At 36.5% G+C, this 18,496-nt stretch overlaps 2 protein-coding genes and 1 long non-coding RNA gene across 4 annotated transcripts in view; 1 reads left to right on the top strand and 2 right to left on the bottom strand.

Moving 5' to 3' along the window:
* The window catches only part of LOC139974442 (uncharacterized), a 77,426-nt gene that overhangs the window by 9,902 nt on the left and 49,028 nt on the right, over window positions 1-18,496 (top strand). The gene's annotated exons all lie outside the window — the stretch shown is intronic.
* LOC139974436 (uncharacterized) lies at window positions 1,719-11,747 on the bottom strand. Its single transcript, XM_071981590.1, has 7 exons — window positions 11,510-11,747; window positions 8,700-8,972; window positions 7,912-8,187; window positions 6,398-6,451; window positions 6,177-6,212; window positions 5,384-5,474; window positions 1,719-4,742 (listed from the first exon to the last, which is right to left on the bottom strand). Exons 1-7 carry the CDS (start codon window positions 11,571-11,573, stop codon window positions 3,971-3,973), a joined length of 1,566 nt encoding a protein of 521 aa, XP_071837691.1. The 5' UTR covers window positions 11,574-11,747; the 3' UTR covers window positions 1,719-3,970.
* On the bottom strand, window positions 13,643-18,312 carry LOC139973039 (uncharacterized). Of its 2 annotated transcripts, none has more exons than XM_071979385.1 (4): window positions 17,697-18,312; window positions 16,829-17,104; window positions 14,304-14,394; window positions 13,643-13,924 (listed from the first exon to the last, which is right to left on the bottom strand). In XM_071979385.1, exons 2-4 carry the CDS (start codon window positions 16,950-16,952, stop codon window positions 13,765-13,767), a joined length of 375 nt encoding a protein of 124 aa, XP_071835486.1. In that variant the 5' UTR covers window positions 16,953-17,104; window positions 17,697-18,312; the 3' UTR covers window positions 13,643-13,764. The 2 variants fall into 2 exon arrangements, with proteins under 2 accessions (XP_071835486.1, XP_071835487.1); XM_071979386.1 differs by having other exon boundaries at window positions 16,829-16,952.

The following is an 18,496-nucleotide window of genomic DNA, read 5'->3' as shown; positions in this document are numbered from 1 at the left end:
AACCAGATGTACAACTTTTGCCTGAGAACCAAGTATTTCCCAAAAGTTTTTTCCATCCATAACCTTTTTGAAGATTGTCACCAGTCACACATCATGTTCGACCTCATTGCATGTCCTATGGATCATTGCTTTTGTAGGTTATTCTACGTCACGGCCCACAATATCCGAAAGCCCCACTTTTCAAGGTTTTAAGCCCATTACTTGTTGAGAATTTGAAAATTCACTTTTCTTGTGAATAAAATCACTTGAAAACATACCCATAATGTTGCACAAAATTCAATCTATAGACAACCAATATAGAAAAACCTCCTTGAACCCCTAACAGACAGGTCACAATTGAACGAGTAGAGGAAAGTATGATGAAGAATGTTGGTGAGGAAATTTTGGAAAATTCCGACACAGTTAATTTATTGGTGTAGAAATATTGCAACCTCTTATAATGGCTTTTACAAAACTTGGTTGAAGGAACAGAAAACTAGGAGATATTTCCGATATCAGGTTTATCGAAACCGAACACTTCACTCATAGGCGTAGGTCCCGTAGGAGGCGGGGGCTGCAGCCCCCCCCCCCCCCCAATTGTTTTCCCATTTTTTTCGGGCACCTACTGAAAGAAAAATAAATAGCAATGAATAGCTTAAAATGATCTCCTTGGTAATTTAAATAAAGTTCTAAGCTTGGCCGACATTACTACTGTAAAAGAGAGTTTTGACATAAATGGATCTGTATGCTTTTTCTCCATCTACATAAGACATTTGGTTGTTTACATTAGCATCCGGCGGTATACTGTGCAACTTTGACGGACCGTGCGGTACACGATGCCATACAATGTAATGACCGTCATTACAGCCCCCAAATCCAATCTGGCTCCTACGCCTTTGACTACACACATTGACAGTTTTTGAGGCTGTTCATCGTGGAACATGCATTTCAATGCTCATTGATATGATGTTATATCTGCTCTTTGCTTTACAAATTCGAACAGGCGTGTAGCGAGTAATTGCCAAGGGAGGGCGAAGCCTGTAGGCAAACTATCTAAGCGAAGCGCCACCATGAGTTGGCGCGAAGCGTACAAGAAAAATTTTGGCCGAAAATGCCTCCCAGATCGCTGGAAATGACACTTCCCAGGCCTTGTAAGTTGCATCTAAGCATTGTCTATTTTGAAATTACTAGCGATGTCATAGAGCAAATTTGCTCGGGGGGGGGGCGGTCGCCCCCTTCCCGAAATGCGTTATGTTCCCCGACGACTCGGTCGAGTTCAAGTACATTAGTGAGAGAGGAAAAACGGAAACGTCAAAAAATGGAGTTGTCGGGGTAAGGGGTAGGGTGAGGCGCACACCCCCTCCGTAATCCTTGATCTGTCACTGGCTACCCTGTGTATATAATAGGGATCTTTCTCTTCCCGAGGTCTTGGCTATCTTCTACTCCCTCCTTTTCTCCTTTTTCTCTCTTTTTTCTTTTTCTTTCCCTTCCTTCCTCTCCTCCTTTTCTTTTTTCCCCTCCTTTTCCATTTTTTCTTCTCTTTTTTTTCTCTCCTCTTTTCCTTACCCGGGGGGCGCGCGCCCCCAACGCCCCCCCCTGGATACGCACCTGATACTAACGTATACTTACTGGTCAGACAGAGTGACAGTTGTTTAGATTTATTACAAGTGAAATAAAAAAAGTGAAATAATGAATTCGTCTGTTAGTAATTCTTCCACAGTAGCATCTGCTGACAGGTCCTACACGTGTTACGGTGTTATTCACACTTCAGTGTATACCGGTTAATTTGTTTCTCTTATTCAAATAAAAAAACTGATCAAGTCATTTATATTAGGTGATCAAACTTTCCTTTCCTCTCATTCCTTCATTTCCACACTCTGTATACTTGATACATTCTGTAATCTCAATGCATTATTTCCCCATTCCTTAACCTTATCACATCCTTAACACACCAACTGTTTCCAGTACTGTTGTAATCTTCCAGTAATTTTCTTGTTATCCTGTCTTGATAACTTGTTAAACTCTATGAATCGCCTGTATTTTCTAGAAATCTCATGAAGAAAGTTTCGAAAAGCAAGATACAATGATGCATGTTCTAAATATGTGAAGGTATTCATTTTTACGCCCGTCTTGCGATATTAAACGACTATTACGTAACACAATAACATTCACTGAAACTGAGAGAGGCTGTTCCATTTTTGTGTCTCGGTATCAAACATTTGACACATACATTATCTCGAAGTTGTGTATAATTTGGAAATATTGTGTTCTAAGCCATCACTGAAATGCAATTTGAGTGTGTTGAAAATTTTAAATCTTTGAGTTTGGACCGTGTGTTCAGTACCTCAGCAGTGCAGTTAATTACGAGTATTCTTTAGGTTCCTTATTTTGTAAGATGGTTTGTCAAACAAACTTGCTCATTTTCACGGACGGTGGATCCTTGGAGAATTAATGGGGCCCACCAACTCTAGCAAAGTATATCTAAAACTTAACATCATGAAAATGTGACTAGCAAGAAATATTTGCAACACATAACTTAATGGTGAGTATATATTTTCCCCGATACTGATAGCTGGTACAGTAAATAACTGTTCATGTCCTGTAACACATGTTACCTTGTTACGGACACACAGTAGAAATTACAGATGCACGATTGTGGGACATGAACAGTAGTTGCTGTACCAACCATTTAGTGCGAGATCATTAATACGTGATTCTAAAATGAAGTCGTATCTAGTTGTGTTATTTTGAAAGTAGGCCAATATATATAACGGAACATGGCCTTTCTTCGTTCTTTTCATGACGATTTGGCGTAATTTAAAGAGAAGTGTGAACTGGTATCAAGTGGTACCGTAGCTCCTTTATACATCATCTCGGAGGCATTCTCATCTTTATAGAGTTAACAGCTTTGCAGTTTTTAAAGTGCCACCTGTAAACATGTTACCGTGTTACGAACTCAAAGTACTTATTACTGATGGAAGGTTGTGGGACATGTGCAGTAGTTGCTGTACCAGCTATGAGAATCGGCTGCACTTTTCTGTTTTGGAAGACTTCATCAAAAATTGCAATGCATATACATGTATATTAAAGCGTAATATTTTTAAGACACGATGCTATAGTCTTTTCGTCTTTAAAACAGCAGGTAGGCTATGTGTAGATCATGTGATATATGTCATATGTGTATGCTTCATACCGGTATTTATCTTCTTATATGAATAAATATCATCGAATGCTTTAAAAATTTAAATTCCAGACATAATAACTATATATCAAGGTTAATCCCCGAATCTAAAATAATTCATACATTGAATCATGTTATTTTCTTGTTTCATTATATTTATTAAAGCGAAATAACAAAGTGTGCAAGGGTACTTCGTTACATACTCCAAGTCTAATACAGCAATAGCCGCAAGGTGCTGCAAGTATAGACCTACAACCATGTAACTAATTAAAGTGCGATACACATTGATTTGCAAGTGATATGTCATTCATAATCTAAAAAGTCTTATCCAAGATGCCTCTAGGATTGCTAGGAATTATAACTTTTATACTTATAGAGACTACATACGCGTTTACGATATTTCTATCTTCGTTTCCAAGTAAATATGGTTCCCGATTATTATTTTCATCACCTGCGAGAACTTTCATGTCAGCCTGTTGCCAGGTAACCAGGAGTTTATAGAAGTATCGATAAATTTCGTGCGGAACCGTCTGACTTGACGTTCTATAAGCATTTTTTCCTTCACAAAGTTTATATCGTCGCTACATGGTTATTTAAATTCATTAGTCACAAAATTGCGGATGCCACTAATTAAATTTGGTGATTCGTTAAACGTTTCCCAGATGATCAATTAGTTATTCTTCTAGCTTCTCTATTGAAATTCTATCAAACAAAGCCTTTTCTATTGAAACTGAAAGTAAATCCACTTGGAGTTTATATAAAGGTCACTATAAGCTTGTACAACGAAGTCATTGCGGAACGTGCCACATGTTACGGAATCTGAGATGGTTGTGGGGGCACCACACTTTGTATTCCATAAGCAACGTTGTACTCCACAATTTCTCCCTCGTCGTCTGGTTCTTGATATTCGCATGTAACTGAAGACGATTTGGTGTTGACGTTGTTGGCTTGATCGACGATAATTGGAATAGAGTAAATACTGCCGTCAATATCCTGGGTTGTTTCTTTATTACTTTGATCAAAAGTGGGTTCAGCTCTAGTTTTGGTCACAGACAGTGACTGTATTTCATCTTGCTTTTTGCCACCTGCATCTTGTTCCTCCAGTGTCCAGTGTTGATTGGTAATAACGTGTGAGATTTCGTATGCGTTTGTGATATCATATCCTTTCTCGATATTATGGGTATCATCTTTTTTGCAACTGATGTATTCTACAACTGAGGGAGTATGAGTAAAGGCATAATGATGGATGTCCAAGTTTGAAATTGTGTTAACATCACTTCGACTAATAGTGGTATAGTAATCTAACTCAGCTGATGTTGGGTCGACAGTTATCGGCACCAATTCCCCTGGCGATTCCGTTATCAAAGGAGGAGGTGGCAGTGATAATGATGATTCGGATGATGAAAGTTGGGAGGTTGGGAACGGTGGTGGAGGTATATCCTCCGGTTGTGGGGATGAAGCTTCCGCTGGTATGCAAGACTCTACTTCGGAAACCGCCATATCACTTTTCAGCTCGTATTTTGTTAACTCTGTCTGTTGAATTCTCTTCCTAACCTCCATCAGGAGTTTACGCGAGTGATAGCTTTGGAAAGAGATTATATAAACAGCTATTTAAATACCCTCAAATATCCCCCATGAATAACACTACCAGAACAGAAAGCCATCTGCAGCAATTACGTGGTTTGTCTATCATTTATTGTTTTGTAAAATATAGAGGAATAAACCCAAGTGAAGAAATATTGGACATCCTTATTCGACTTTTTCAATAATGTTTTCAAATCAATTAATGCGTTTGATCGCCTATCTGACTGTAGTGCGTAAACAATTGTGACATACTCTCATTTTAACTAATGAAGTACAGAACAGTCATCGATTTTTTTTTTCAATTGTCCTTCGTGCCTATGCCATTGCATTTGAATTAGTATAGTTTCTGCAGATGAATGGAGAGAACTTAGACTCGATTAGCACTTTGAATTACGGTGTAGTACTTTCAATACTAATACTGTAACAGTGTAATACTGTAACACTAATACTGTAACAGTGAGCCGCTAACTACACTATGCGACCGATAAGCCAAGGAGGAAGCTCAATTGAGCTTGTTTAGCTTTAAATGACTTAGCTTAATGCTAATGCTCGCTTGCTACGGAATGTATTCAGTGGGCAATGGACTTCTCTAAGACTTAGAAGAAGTGCGAAATACATGTCTGAAATCAATTTACTTACGAACGTATTATAAAAATCATTCCAGTGATTGCCAGACATCCCATGAAGAAAGACAAAATCATTAAAATTATCGATAGCCACGTGAAGCCATCTAGAAGTAAGAAATATTGCAGATTTAATGATTATTACTCAATCTCATTTGTAGCAGGAGACATGTTATTACTTTTGTAATATTAAGTAACTATATTATATATATATATATATATATATAAACATAGAACAGTGAAGCACTTCCAGCCTCCGACGGGATTCGAACTCGGGCCTCCCGCTTTATATGCGGACACCCTAAACACAAGGTCATGAACGCTAGTTGTATGCCAAAAGGCTCGAAACCGGTAAGGAAGGTCGTAATTTCACTGTAGGCTTTTGCCACCTGTATAGAACAGTTTATTGATATTTTAATATATATATATAATACATATTTAATGAATGGTTAGGAAGTGGTATGTCAGATATATAATAAATAAATCAAGATTCACACACGAGAAAAGTTGCACGAGAAAATATATATATACATTTAAAGGAATTGTTTGTGTTCGTTACGTAAATTTGGTATTTGTAGTTTTTCTTTAGAAGTTACTTCTAGACCGCTCCAACATTTGTGACGAGGCGTATAGACAAATGCAACGCAGGATAAAGCATCTTGTGGCAAAAGTTTGCATGAATTTGCTTTGATCGAAAAGTTTATTTATCCCCACCAGTATTTTTTTGCCGTTTACAAACAAAGCACTACTAGAAAATATGAGTACTTCAGAATATTGAAGAACGTTATTTTTCTTGTTCGATATGTTACCTGATATTTCTTCTGTAAGCCAATGTCGTACATTATCTGTGTTCGAAAAGTGAAACAATAATACCTTAAAGTCTGGGTTCTTTTCATTTCTTTATTCATGCAGTTATTGTCTTTACACTGTCATATAAACATGTTTAATTAAAAAGTTTAAATATAAAAAAATACATGGAATAAACAAGGTTAGAAAAGCGACACAAAACAGCATTGGCAGTTGATCAAACCTGTTGATTGAGAGTCAGCTGACGAACATACTGGACAAATTGTTACCGTAGGATCTGAAAATTGAAACAATCGAAACGAAAATGATACACGACAGCTACTTTTGTTTGTCATCATCTACTGTCTAATACATGCAATAATTCTGACCTTAGATCCGTAATTTATATCAAAAGAAAAATATGATACACACGATTGTCACCTTCATTAGACAATGTCATATAGTGTAGGGCGTTGAGGGCATCTTGCCCGACATTCGAAAGAGGTTTCCCTCATTGTTTTATAGTAGGTTACTCGAAAAGTAGTCGGTAGTCGAGTAGTACTCAAGCACTTCAACAAAAAATAACTCGGATGTTAAATTACTCGGACTCAGATGCTAAAGTACTTGAACTTGCACTCGATTCAAAGTACTTAGTATTCTCTCATGATGATTGCTTTACGAGTAGTGAATAAAACTATTATGTAAAAGTGACGTTACGACATGAAGTCACTTATTTTTCCATCCGTTCGGAATTTTACATTGTATTAATCTATAGTAGTCTTCTAGCCATACGTCCTTATCTCCCAGCAGTATATGTATTATCACGCACTACGTATTATCTGTCGAAGATGACAAACACATAGTGATTTTTGTTGCTAACGTTAAGTACACATTGTATTATGGTTGCTGAGTTATTATTAGTCTAACACATCTGTGTATACGTAAGGAAGCTGTTTTGCTACTGTCACTTTGTCATTCCAGTATCAGAACATTTCTGATATTACTGAGACATTATAAATCAGCCAAACAGTAGTAGAATCCCAGCAATTTCATCACAGTCAATGTTTAATGATCATCAGCTATAAGCGTAAGGTTCTTGTATACTTAATAAATAAAAGCCAGGCGGAAGGCAGGTACATGTCTATGGCGCAATTTGCTAACAGTTATGCATCAGGCGTGACCAAATAATGTCACTTGCTCTAACTATACGACAACTTATGTGTCTACAACCCTTGTCTGTTACAAAAGAGCCCGGCACTATATGTTTCAGTTTCGGGCCATTCAAGTTTAATTTAATGTATATTTCAACAATGTGAAGTTTAGCCATGGAATATATTAAATCGGATTCTCTAAAAACATGTTTTTAAATCTGAGACGTTGTAAATTGAAATGTCATTTTAAAGTAGGCCTATATATAGGTTGCATGGCGTAACGCCATTATAACATGAGCATTTGGCTAACATGAAATCTTCAATTGTATAAAGTACATGTGCTGTTTCGTATTTTACAAGGTAGACTTTCAAAAATGAATGCAGGTTATTGGTAAATCACACGTCTTGGCCAGCAAATCGTGTTTGAACAACTTTTTCTGAACGATATGGACAGTAGTCTATTTGAATACATCAAATATCTTATGTGTGAGTGTTTCCTTAAACTATGAGGAGGAAGTAATCAATGCAGGTGTGAGATGTACTATAATCAAAAAGTTGTATTTGTACAACAAATGACACCTAAGGATGATATGTTTTTACACCTTACCACGGTAGGCTATATTGACATAGAGATCAATATACCCGCTTCCTCCGCACTTCTCTCCACCAGTACACTTTTCTCCTTTGTCTTTACAATGTTTGTCATCTTTTCGTGTTGAATCTGGCGGTATCTGGGACCGACAGGAACATTTATTACCGTGAAGGACACTCCAGAAAGTTGAATTCCTACACTCGTCAGCACAAACTTCAAGTGTCATGTCATTTATCGGCTTAAATGTGGAATGTTGACCGCTGTCGTTATAGCATCCTTTATACTCATTGCCTAAGGAATATGAACAATAGTTTTAATGATATAATGCTTCACTAATGCCAAACCTACATGTTGTAAATAATATCATTTCGGAGTGATGATAATTGCCATCAGTGATTGAGGAGTTGTTAAATTCATGCTCCGATTATTGACATAGAGTTGTCGAGAGCCAAGTCGGGTCAAGGGAATCTAGATATATTTCACTGATCTTACTTGCTTAAGTATAGGTATATATTATGAAAATAAGAAAACGCCGTGGCCTTTTCTAATACCCCATGATTGTTCCAAGGCCCAATCTCTGTAGCGTCGTCTGTTACCACCATTGATGTCGTCACAGGTGACGAAGAATCGATTAAACAACTCCCTGTTTAGAGGGATGTTAAGTCTAATGAATACATTTAGCGACGTCAATGGTAGTGTAAAATTGGATGTAAATATTACTGATATTAAATGATTGAAAGAAATTGGAAAACAATATCAATTAATGGTGTCATTGTATATGACGGAGAATAATGTTTAACTACCTTTGTACACAGCCATGTGTTGGTTTGCTCCACATCTATCTACCCCTCTGCATAGCGTATTACACTGGGACGCAGGTTCCATGTCACATGTGATGTTAATGACATCAGTTATCATTCCACAGTGACATCTATTACCATACATCAACCCGTATACTGTATAATTGCGTTCCGCGCATATCCGTGAGCACATTGAAACAGTCATCATGGCATCAGTGTTTTTTTCCCTCATTACATCAGAAGGTTTACGAAAACATCCAATGTATTCTCTGCATGCTACAAAAATAAAACAAGACTTAATAAACTTGAACAGAATATAAATCATGGTAAAATATTTATTCTGCTGCATTTAGAGTCGAAACTGAAATTATTGAATATTGAACAGTCAATCACGTCGTCCTCTTTATTTTGTTATTAATGTGGTTTTCATGAAAGAATAAGCATAAGAGCTAAATATGAAAATGACAGTCATATGAAGCGACAGTGTCACTCTACTTTGATGAAAATTTATGTAGAATGATTGTGGAAAGTGCGGTCCTTGCGTCTCGACACGGTGTCAGCCTTCGTGATGTGTGTAGGGTATGTGTGTAGGGGATGTGTAGGGGGCGAGAAAAGGAGTTTTCTCGACAAGTCTACACATAGCCGGCCTTCGTGTGTGTGTATGGGACATGATGTGTAGCGGCACCCGATACTCATAGCTGGTACACTAACTAACACAAAGTAGTAATTACTGATTCACGGTTGTGGAACGTGAACATTAGTTGCTGTATCAACCACTGAGTGCGAGTTCTTTAATACACAAATATAAAATGGAGTCGTATCTAGTCGTTTTATGCTATAAGTAGGCCTATAGATATACCCGAAGATGGCCTTTCTTCGTTCTCGGCATGACAAATTAGCGTAAATTAGGGAGATGTGTGAACTGGAATCAAGCGGTACCGTACCTCCTTTACTTCATTTCGTAGACCCTCTCATCTGCAAAGACTCCTTGTCCAGTCCCGCAGATCTTTGTCTTACATGGGAACAACATAACAGCTTTGCAGTTGTTACAGTGCAACCTGCAACACATGTTACCGTGTTACGAACACTGAGTAGTAACTACTAATGTACGGTTGTGTACTATAGTTATGAGTTTCGGCTGGTGTAGGGCGCGGGGAAACTAGTATTTCTCGTCAAATCAACACAAACGATTAAGAGTTTCCCGTTATCTTGACTTAATTGTCTGTCTTTAGCCTAGCTGTTACTTAGCCATAAAATCGTTAAAATTTACATGCAATTTAAATACAGCCGAAGAGTTACAGAAAATTCATTTGGAATATCGAGATTTTCCTTGAAAGAAAATAGTAAAGTATTAAATCATGATCTCGTTTTGGCAAACATGATACAAATAATGGAGAATGAAATATTATTGACATCAAAAGTTGCTACGGTGTAGGCTATAGTATGTTAATATATTGGTCCTGGTTGAAAGTGGTATTACCACTTTCAACCAGGACCAATATATTTAATTGTTATATGCTTGATTACAAAGCTGTACTCAGGGATGAATTTTGAACATTTCTTTTGAATGACCTTCGGAAAAGCTTGACTGCAAGTTTCATTGTTGTCCAAAATTTGGAAGTTACAATATATAAATGACTAGAGGCCTTTCCATGACCCCTCTTATAACACCTTTAAAACACTCATCATATGGATACACTATATTCAATTGCCGATCTAGTCCCCATTCCGACTCCCTTTTTGTTCCGATTAACCTTACATTCCGCCACCCATCCCTCTTGCCCAGCTGAAACACTTTTCCGCTATCTACATTCAAATGATATACAACATCAGTGCAATAGGACGCACTAGCATTCACTTAAAACTATATGTAGGAGAACAATGCATTGAATATTGAGAAGCAGATCACACGGTCATGCAGAAAGAAGTATAATATATCGTGATTATCCAATTGTTTTTAATTCAATTACAGTGTTTGCCAAGGTTTTTCGTCCCCGATTCAAATCCGAAAATATCTGAATGACTTCACTTTACCCACTCTACACCGCGGCTTATATCCTTCAAGCGTCGCGGTGGTTACTGAAAGCTGATAGATAATGTGGCCTTTATGAAGCTTATTGAGTTGGGATTAAGTAAATCATCTATATACGTCGACAAAACAATGTCATATTTCACAACAGTTGATGCCTCCTCAATCTAAGATATATGCTTAACATATAAAAACAGCTTGGTTCTTCCTCGTATACGTATTATTAACGTCATTATTCAAAACAGAAACAGTGGGAAATGGTTTATTCGTGAGATTTTGGGCAATCACCCTCCCTCTCCCTCCCTCACCTAATTTGTTAAAGCTCACACAAAGTATTTTGTGGCACAGACTTTTCTTTTGGCGCTACCTATATAGACCTAATTTACAGTCATCATATATCTCAGAATATACCATTTGATGCCTAAGTTTTTATTATGTAAATATTATTTATTATTGTGAATATGTCTCAATGTAGAAACCGCTCATATCAATGAGCACGTCTAGCCTGACATCTCTATATTCTGTACGTACCAGTGTTGAACACCAGACGTTTCCTTGACGAAGGGATATCAATGTTGTATGAAGTGACATTAGTCCTCACACGGCGATTATAATAATAGGCCTATACGAGTCAGCTAGTGTGATACTGACAATTCTCAATTTAAACACAAACTGATATAAAATAAGCGTAATTTATCAACAGAATACAGATTCTCTGCGCGAGATACAGTGCAGCATACAACTGGCTAGCAGGGACTAAGTTATCGTGAAATATTGTACTTACTTGACAAGGCTGGATTACATGCACCTAACAGAACAAGAACACCCACTGTAAAGAAATATTCCATCTTGAGCTATTTCGGCAACGAATGAAACGATCAGTAACGTACAAGGAACTAATGTTATGTTTGAAGCGGAAAATGAAGAACGATATCCAACAGCTAACAACTCTGTCTATGATTGAAAGTAACCTCTATTACTATTATACAGAACAATTAAGTGAGTTCGATTTTGGTTTCGATTATTTCATAGAGCAATTCAAACCACTAGAGTTAAATAATATCCAATTATACTAGTAGTTTAATTCAATGGATTAAAAGTTGACTCCCATGGTCTGCTTTGATATTAAGAATATTTATATGTTTTTCATCTCATCCTTTTTATCTCATACATGTATTTTCAGCTGGATGTCAGTTGGCTGTTGCAGCATTTTAGCACTCTGTCGGTTACCATAGCAACGGTTGTCATGGAAATAAATGGTTCGGAAAATTTACTGGTATTAGGAGTTTCATCACGGTTATATAGAATTGGTGGTGCATTGGGGCTGGTTCCATATTGTAACAGGGAATGTTACTTGGCCCATTAGAAGTTTACTCCATGAGTAACTTTACACTCTTACATGATAAATTTTCAGATGTTGCATTTCTTTGGTTAACACGTATGTAGTCGCTATCTTTAGAACAGAAAATAGCACTACACACTACTTGCATACTTTATTGCCACACGATAAAACCCTACAGGCAATGTAGTTGCAAATAAGGAATATATTCTGTCCACATCGCATTGAGATTATTTTTCATGATTGGTCAGTGTGACTCTTCTCTTTTTTGTTCCCATTTCATACTCTGAATCACATATTTTAGCAATGAAGCCTCTTCTATACATAATAGCCTTCTCAATAGTTAGTGGCTATCTTCTAAGGCGCACAAATGAACTTCCATATACCCCCTTTACCTTTCATCAGATCAAATCCCCCCCCCCCCTTTACTGGTATGCTGGATCTGCCCTTGGATCAAGAGAAAGAGGTCTTTTTCTTTTTTTGCTTATTTTCAGGTCAATACAAAATTAACTATGAGACTTACGAGGTCATAACGAAGGATTTTTATTTTATTTTAAACTATATTGTTGTAGAAGAACTACATTTTTTTGAGACTTCACTAGCATCAATATGTTTTTTAATGAATTAGGCATAATTGAACTTGCAGGCAAGTGCATCGAAGCCTATTCCTTTCGTGATATGGGTATCAGTTTTTAATTGCGCCTTACTGACGTCGTTGTGGGGATGTCGAAATTGTTCAAGAAGTTATGTCAGTCATACCGGGTAACAATGCTCCATTTTTTTAAAGGTAATTTCAAATTCATCCGATTTGAAATTTTCGACAGTGTGATGCAGCAGATATGCGATTTCCGTGGTCGCAATTGTTAGAGGAATTTTAAAATGGTGACGTATTTTGAACACAGTCAGTCAACATCAGTCTTCAAGGGCAAAGTTAGATGTTCATCTGTGCCTGATTGTCCGAGTCCTGTTTTAGAAACTTTTATTGTACCATTTGCAGTATGGATCGTGTGAATTATTCATATAGTTAGAGGAGTTATATTTGCCAAATAATCCTTCCCTATTCTCATTACAGTAGTGGATATTATGGAACTCATGTTGGTTTTAAATTATATAGTTTGATATTAAAATTGTTATCTTTTAAGGTTGAATACTTATGCTCGAACCCTTTCTCTGGCGTGAGAGTGATTATAATGTGGTTGACCCGTATTGTGAAACAGTTAATCATCTTCGGACGAAACCTTTGTTGCTACACAAAGGTAACCATCATAGCGTATGGAAACACATTCAAGTTTATAGGGAGACTGAAGGGCGATCAAAGCAGTAATTTAAATACTACCTATTGTTTTAGTATTTTTACATAATGGAACTTACTTATAACACTTTTTCTTAATTTATAAGCAGAAGGACAAGTTTCAATTTATAAAGCATTAAAAAAAACAAAAGAAAGTATTTTATTAAAAAAACATGTTGCACATTTAATTTAGGAATGTTTGATATTTTTACAGGCTGATATTCAGGTAGGGGGAATGCCACCCTTTCTATCTCGTAAGTTTCATTTCCCCTGTTTCTTAAATCGTTCAGAGTATGGAATTAAGTTGGTTTGATGTATGGACTGCATGAGAAAATTGACCAATCTCCAAATTCTCGATAGCTCTTGCAAATTCGTTCATCGGTGGTAGTAGCTTGCCACTCTCCATATTCTAAGTCACCCTTAAATATTCGCTCGGTTGTTGTGGTGTATCTTTGATGAAATTATCCATAGATTGCTCATTCGATAACGAGTCATTTATGAATGATATCATCATGCCAGGTGTATTGTCAGATATTTTTTTGTCTAACTTGCTTGAGAATCTTTCGCCTCTGAAATATATTAAATGAGAGGTGGACCTAACAATTAAATATTGATTTGGTATAGTTTCTTAAATACAAGTACGGTGAACTTTTATTAAAAAATAGGAACAATAAACTAGAACAAATTATAGTCAGTATGAAATAATAATTAAATAAAGACCATATCATTCAAGAAGCAAGTATGTGGCTTTCTTAAGAATATTTCCTCGCTTACTTCGAAGTCAATTCTGTTATTCTTAAAAGTGTCCATCATGTAAGTTAAAGCATTACGACTTATCTTCCACGGTAATAGTCTATTGTATCATGTACTTGAGAAATTTTGCAGACTCAATCCTGTCACTGGATTATATAGGAGCATCGAACGTTCTTTCACAAAATTATAACTTACATGCGTAAATCACACTGCACTCCAATCACTATCAGACATCCAAGAATGAAAGCTGAAATGCCAGTGACTGTCGTGACGACGACGGGACCATCTGCAACATTAAAAGATGTCCTGTTGTAAAGTAAACTGAAAGATCCTACCGAAGTAAATCATTTTAGCCAAAGATTTTCCAAAGCAGGTTAATTAAGCCTGATATGATAGTCAACTAAAGGCTTGCGATGTTGAAGGGTTAATTAAGACAGATAGGACAGTCAACTAAAGATTAAAGATTTTGTTGCGATTTTATGGGAACAAAATACTGTTTTTTTACTGTGTAAAACATGGCTAGCTAGGTTTTCACATTAATGCAACAATAGCTTAAACCTTACCCCTAGATATATTGCGTATGGAAAGTTGGACTTACTACTGTAGTCAATAAATTATAGAAGGCTACAACATATGTGACGATGTAACCATTTCCGGTGAAATATTGCATCAATTTTTACAAATCGTAAAGTAATTGCCCGCCTGTACTTTCTTGTCGTATAAACAAAACGCTACCAGAAAATACGAGCAATTGATTAATATGAATGACGACATTTTCTTCGTTCTCCTTGGTATACCTGAAAATTCTTCTGTATGCCGGTGGTGTACGGTGGTAGAAAAACAAAACAATTATATATTTATATCATTTTCATTTTGCTTTTAGCTTTCCTTAAAAAAATAACTCAACGTAAGTGGTGTATTTACACCTTAAGTTAGACATGTTTAATTTGAATCATCAAGAGGGATGCGAAGTAGATTTAATAGACCTGCTCAGACAAGGGATAAACCAAACCACACAAATTCTCGGAGATTTGGGGTAAAAAAGAATGTCATTCTTTCACATCATTCTTAGTTTCTTTCGTATTATATAATTAACCTGAATACCGCCTACACTCCATAGAGATTACATTGATATATTGATTGATATCAAAATATTAACACATTCAGCGATAGGCCTAACAGGTAGGTAGTTCGACAAGGGACAATAATTGCGTTCAACATGACGACATGACGCAATGGTCAGTAATCCATATGCAGTAACTATTTTAATTTAAGTATAAAGTGAACATTGCAGCAGTCTATGATGGATTCACGACTTGGCTGAGATAGTAATATTTTAAATATTTATTATTTATGAAAGAATAGTTGCTAAAGCTTCCAACTTAAACAAAAAGATTAACTGGCATTTGATCAAATCTGTTGATTGTTTACTTGATGGTAAACGTTCTGGATAAAGTGTGCCTAAAGGATATGACAGTCAAAACACATTATCTACTCTTTATTTTATTCAATATCTCTGGCATAAGGTTTGTTACATCAAAAGAAAAACAAATATGATGATTGACATAAGAATACAATATCGTATTAGTAAATGTTTAAAAACAAATGAAATCGGATTCCCTAAAACATGCTTTCAAAACCGCGAACTTTGTACAATGTTATCCTATTTAAACCTAGGACTATATATAGATTGTAGGACCTAACGCTATGATTTCATTTACATGTGGAGAACTTGAAATCTTTGATTGTATATAGTGTATTTCAATATTGTATTTTAAGTGTTAGACTTTCAAAAATCAATGTATGCTACTGGTAAATCACACATCTGAGATAATAACTTGTGTTTAAACAAGTTTTTCTGTACGACACAAACAGAGTTATGATTCGATACCACGTGTGTGCGTGTTTGCTTAAACTATGAGGAGGAAGGGCAAATTGGGTCAAGTTCAAGTAGTAAATTCAGGTATGAGATGTGCTTTACTTAGAAGGTTGATTTTGTACAACTAATGACACCGAATGATGATAAGCGAGGCAGAAGGTAGTTACATGCCTATGATGAAACATGATAACATTTAATGATTCATAAGGCGTGCAGAGATATGTTGTAAACCTTTTAGCCGTGATCAAATAATTTCATATTCACATTTAAATGAATGTAATTTATTCTTACTACAAGACAACTCATGTCTCTACAACCTTTGCCTGTCGGAAGGATCCAGATACTATTTGCTTAAGTTTCATGCCATTCAAGTTTAACCTTATGTATATTTCAATTATGTGAAGTTTATCCTAGGAATTGATGAAATCGGATTACCTAAAAACAGTTTCTAAATCTGGAAACGTTGTACAATGTTACGTCGTTTTAAACTGGGCCTAACGCCATTTTTACATGAACATTTGGCTTACATGCAATCTTCGAATGAATATAGTACATGTGCAGTTTTGTATTTTACAAAGTAGACTTTCAAAAATCAATTTAGGCTAATGGTAAATCACACGTCTTGGTAACTTTTGTTTGAACAAGTTTTTCTGTGCGATATGGACAGAAGTATATTTCGATACATCAAATATCTTATGAGTGCTTGTTTCCTTAACTATGAGGAGGAAGGGCAAGTTGGTCAGATTCAAGTAAAAAATGCAAGTGTGGGATGTGTTTTACCCAGAAAGTTGTATTTTGTACAGCCAATGACACAGAAGGATGATATGTTTTTACAACTTACCACGGTAGGCTATATTAACATAGAAGGCAATATACCTGCTTCCTCCGCACTTCTCTCCACCAGTACACTTTTCTCCATCTCCATTACAATGTTTGTCGTCTTTTGGTGTTGAATTTGGCGGCATCTGGGCACAGCAGGAACATTTATTACTCTGAAGGACACTCCAGAAAGTTTAATACCTACACTGGTCAGCACAAACTTCAAGTGTCAAGCCATTTATCGGGATAAATGTAGAAAATTGACCGCTGTCGTCATAGAATCCTTTATACACATTGTCTAAGGAACGTGAACAATAATGTCAAGCCTACATATTGCAAATGGATTCATTGATTGGATCACTTGGGAGTGATGAAAATTACTATCAGTGATCAGGGAGTTGTTCAATCCATGAAAGGATTTCAATCAGTGATTGGGGAGTTGTTCAAGTCATACTCGGATTTTAATCAGTGATCGGGAAATTGCTTGATCCATGTTCGGATTTATAAACAAAGAGTTGTCGAGAGCCAAGTCGGGCCAAACGGATATATATATATATATATTACACTGATCTTACTTTCTTAAGTATATAGGCCTACATTATGAAAATTAAGAATACGCAGTGACTTTTATAATCTTCCAATATTTCCGACAAGTGTCTCCAGGACCCCAGGCTGTAGCCTTGTCCCTCTCACCCTTCCTGACGTCACATGTGATGGAGAATCGATTAAACAAGTCCCAGCTTAGAAGGATGTTTACAACCTGCCAATCGTATGCATGAATTTAACGACGTCAATTGAATCTAAATTCTACTGATTTTAAAAGAAATTGGAAAACAATATCAAATTAATATTTAGTGTTTTATGTTTAACAAAGAAGAAATGTAAACTACCTTTGTACACAGCCATATGATTGTTTCCTCCACCGCTTTCTACTCAGCTTCATATGCGTATTATGCATGAAAGCAGGTTTCGGATCACATGTGATGGATCATTCCACAGTGACATATATTACCATATATCAACCCGGATACTGTATAAATGAGTTCCGCGCATTTTCGTGAGCACTTTGAAACAGTCATCATAGCATCAGTGTTTTTGTTCTCTCATTATATTAGAAGAAGTAGAAAACAGCCAATGTATTCTACACGCTTCAAATAAAAAGAAGACTTATGACACTTGTACAGACTTACCATCAATCATGTTTTTTATTTTTTATATTCTGCTGCATTTTGAGTCGAAACTGAAATTATAGAACATTGAAGAGTCAATCAAGTCGCACTCTTCATTTTGTAGTAAATGTAATTTTATGAAACCATAAGCGCTTGACTTTTCATGAACCGACAAAGAGGTAAATGTAAAATGACAGTCATGTGAAGCGAAAGAGTTACTGTACTTTGATAGCATTTTACGCTGAATGATTTTGGAAAATGCAGTCCCTGCGTCTCGTCTCGTATTCAGCCTTCGTGGTGTGTGTATTCAGGGACGTAGCTAAGGCCTGATGATTGGAGGGTGAAGTGGCTGAAATTCCAACTGGGTGGGTTCCGACTGCTGCATTGTACTCCCACCCCCCCCCCCCCCCGCTACTCGTCAGCGATACGGTCAGTGTCAGTCAGACCCCGCATCGCGACTGCACTTTTTTTCCGAACTTTTTGCGATACATTAGTACCACTGGCCCTCACTTCACAAACTT

This window comes from Apostichopus japonicus, chromosome 9, assembly GCF_037975245.1.
Source record: "Apostichopus japonicus isolate 1M-3 chromosome 9, ASM3797524v1, whole genome shotgun sequence".
NCBI classification, from domain to species: Eukaryota; Metazoa; Echinodermata; class Holothuroidea; order Aspidochirotida; family Stichopodidae; genus Apostichopus; species Apostichopus japonicus.
Note: the sequence above shows the minus strand (reverse complement) of the source record. Positions and strands in the feature narration are given on the sequence as shown.

Bases quoted from the DNA above. Each gene is read 5' to 3' on its own strand.
- LOC139974436 (XM_071981590.1), bottom strand. From the start codon at position 11,573: ATGGAATATTTCTTTACAGTGGGTGTTCTTGTTCTGTTAGGTGCATGT. The intron at 8,973-11,509 runs GTAAGTACAATA...TTATTTTTGTAG, and splicing joins ATGTAATCCAGCCTTGTCAA to CATGCAGAGAATACATTGGA. The intron at 6,452-7,911 runs GTAAGGTGTAAA...TTCAATTTTCAG, and splicing joins TGTCAATATAGCCTACCGTG to ATCCTACGGTAACAATTTGT.
- LOC139973039 (XM_071979385.1), bottom strand. From the start codon at position 16,952: ATGCCGCCAAATTCAACACCAAAAGACGACAAACATTGTAATGGAGAT. The intron at 14,395-16,828 runs GTAAGTTGTAAA...TTAATGTTGCAG, and splicing joins TGTTAATATAGCCTACCGTG to ATGGTCCCGTCGTCGTCACG. The intron at 13,925-14,303 runs GTAAGTTATAAT...AATATATTTCAG, and splicing joins GTGCAGTGTGATTTACGCAT to AGGCGAAAGATTCTCAAGCA.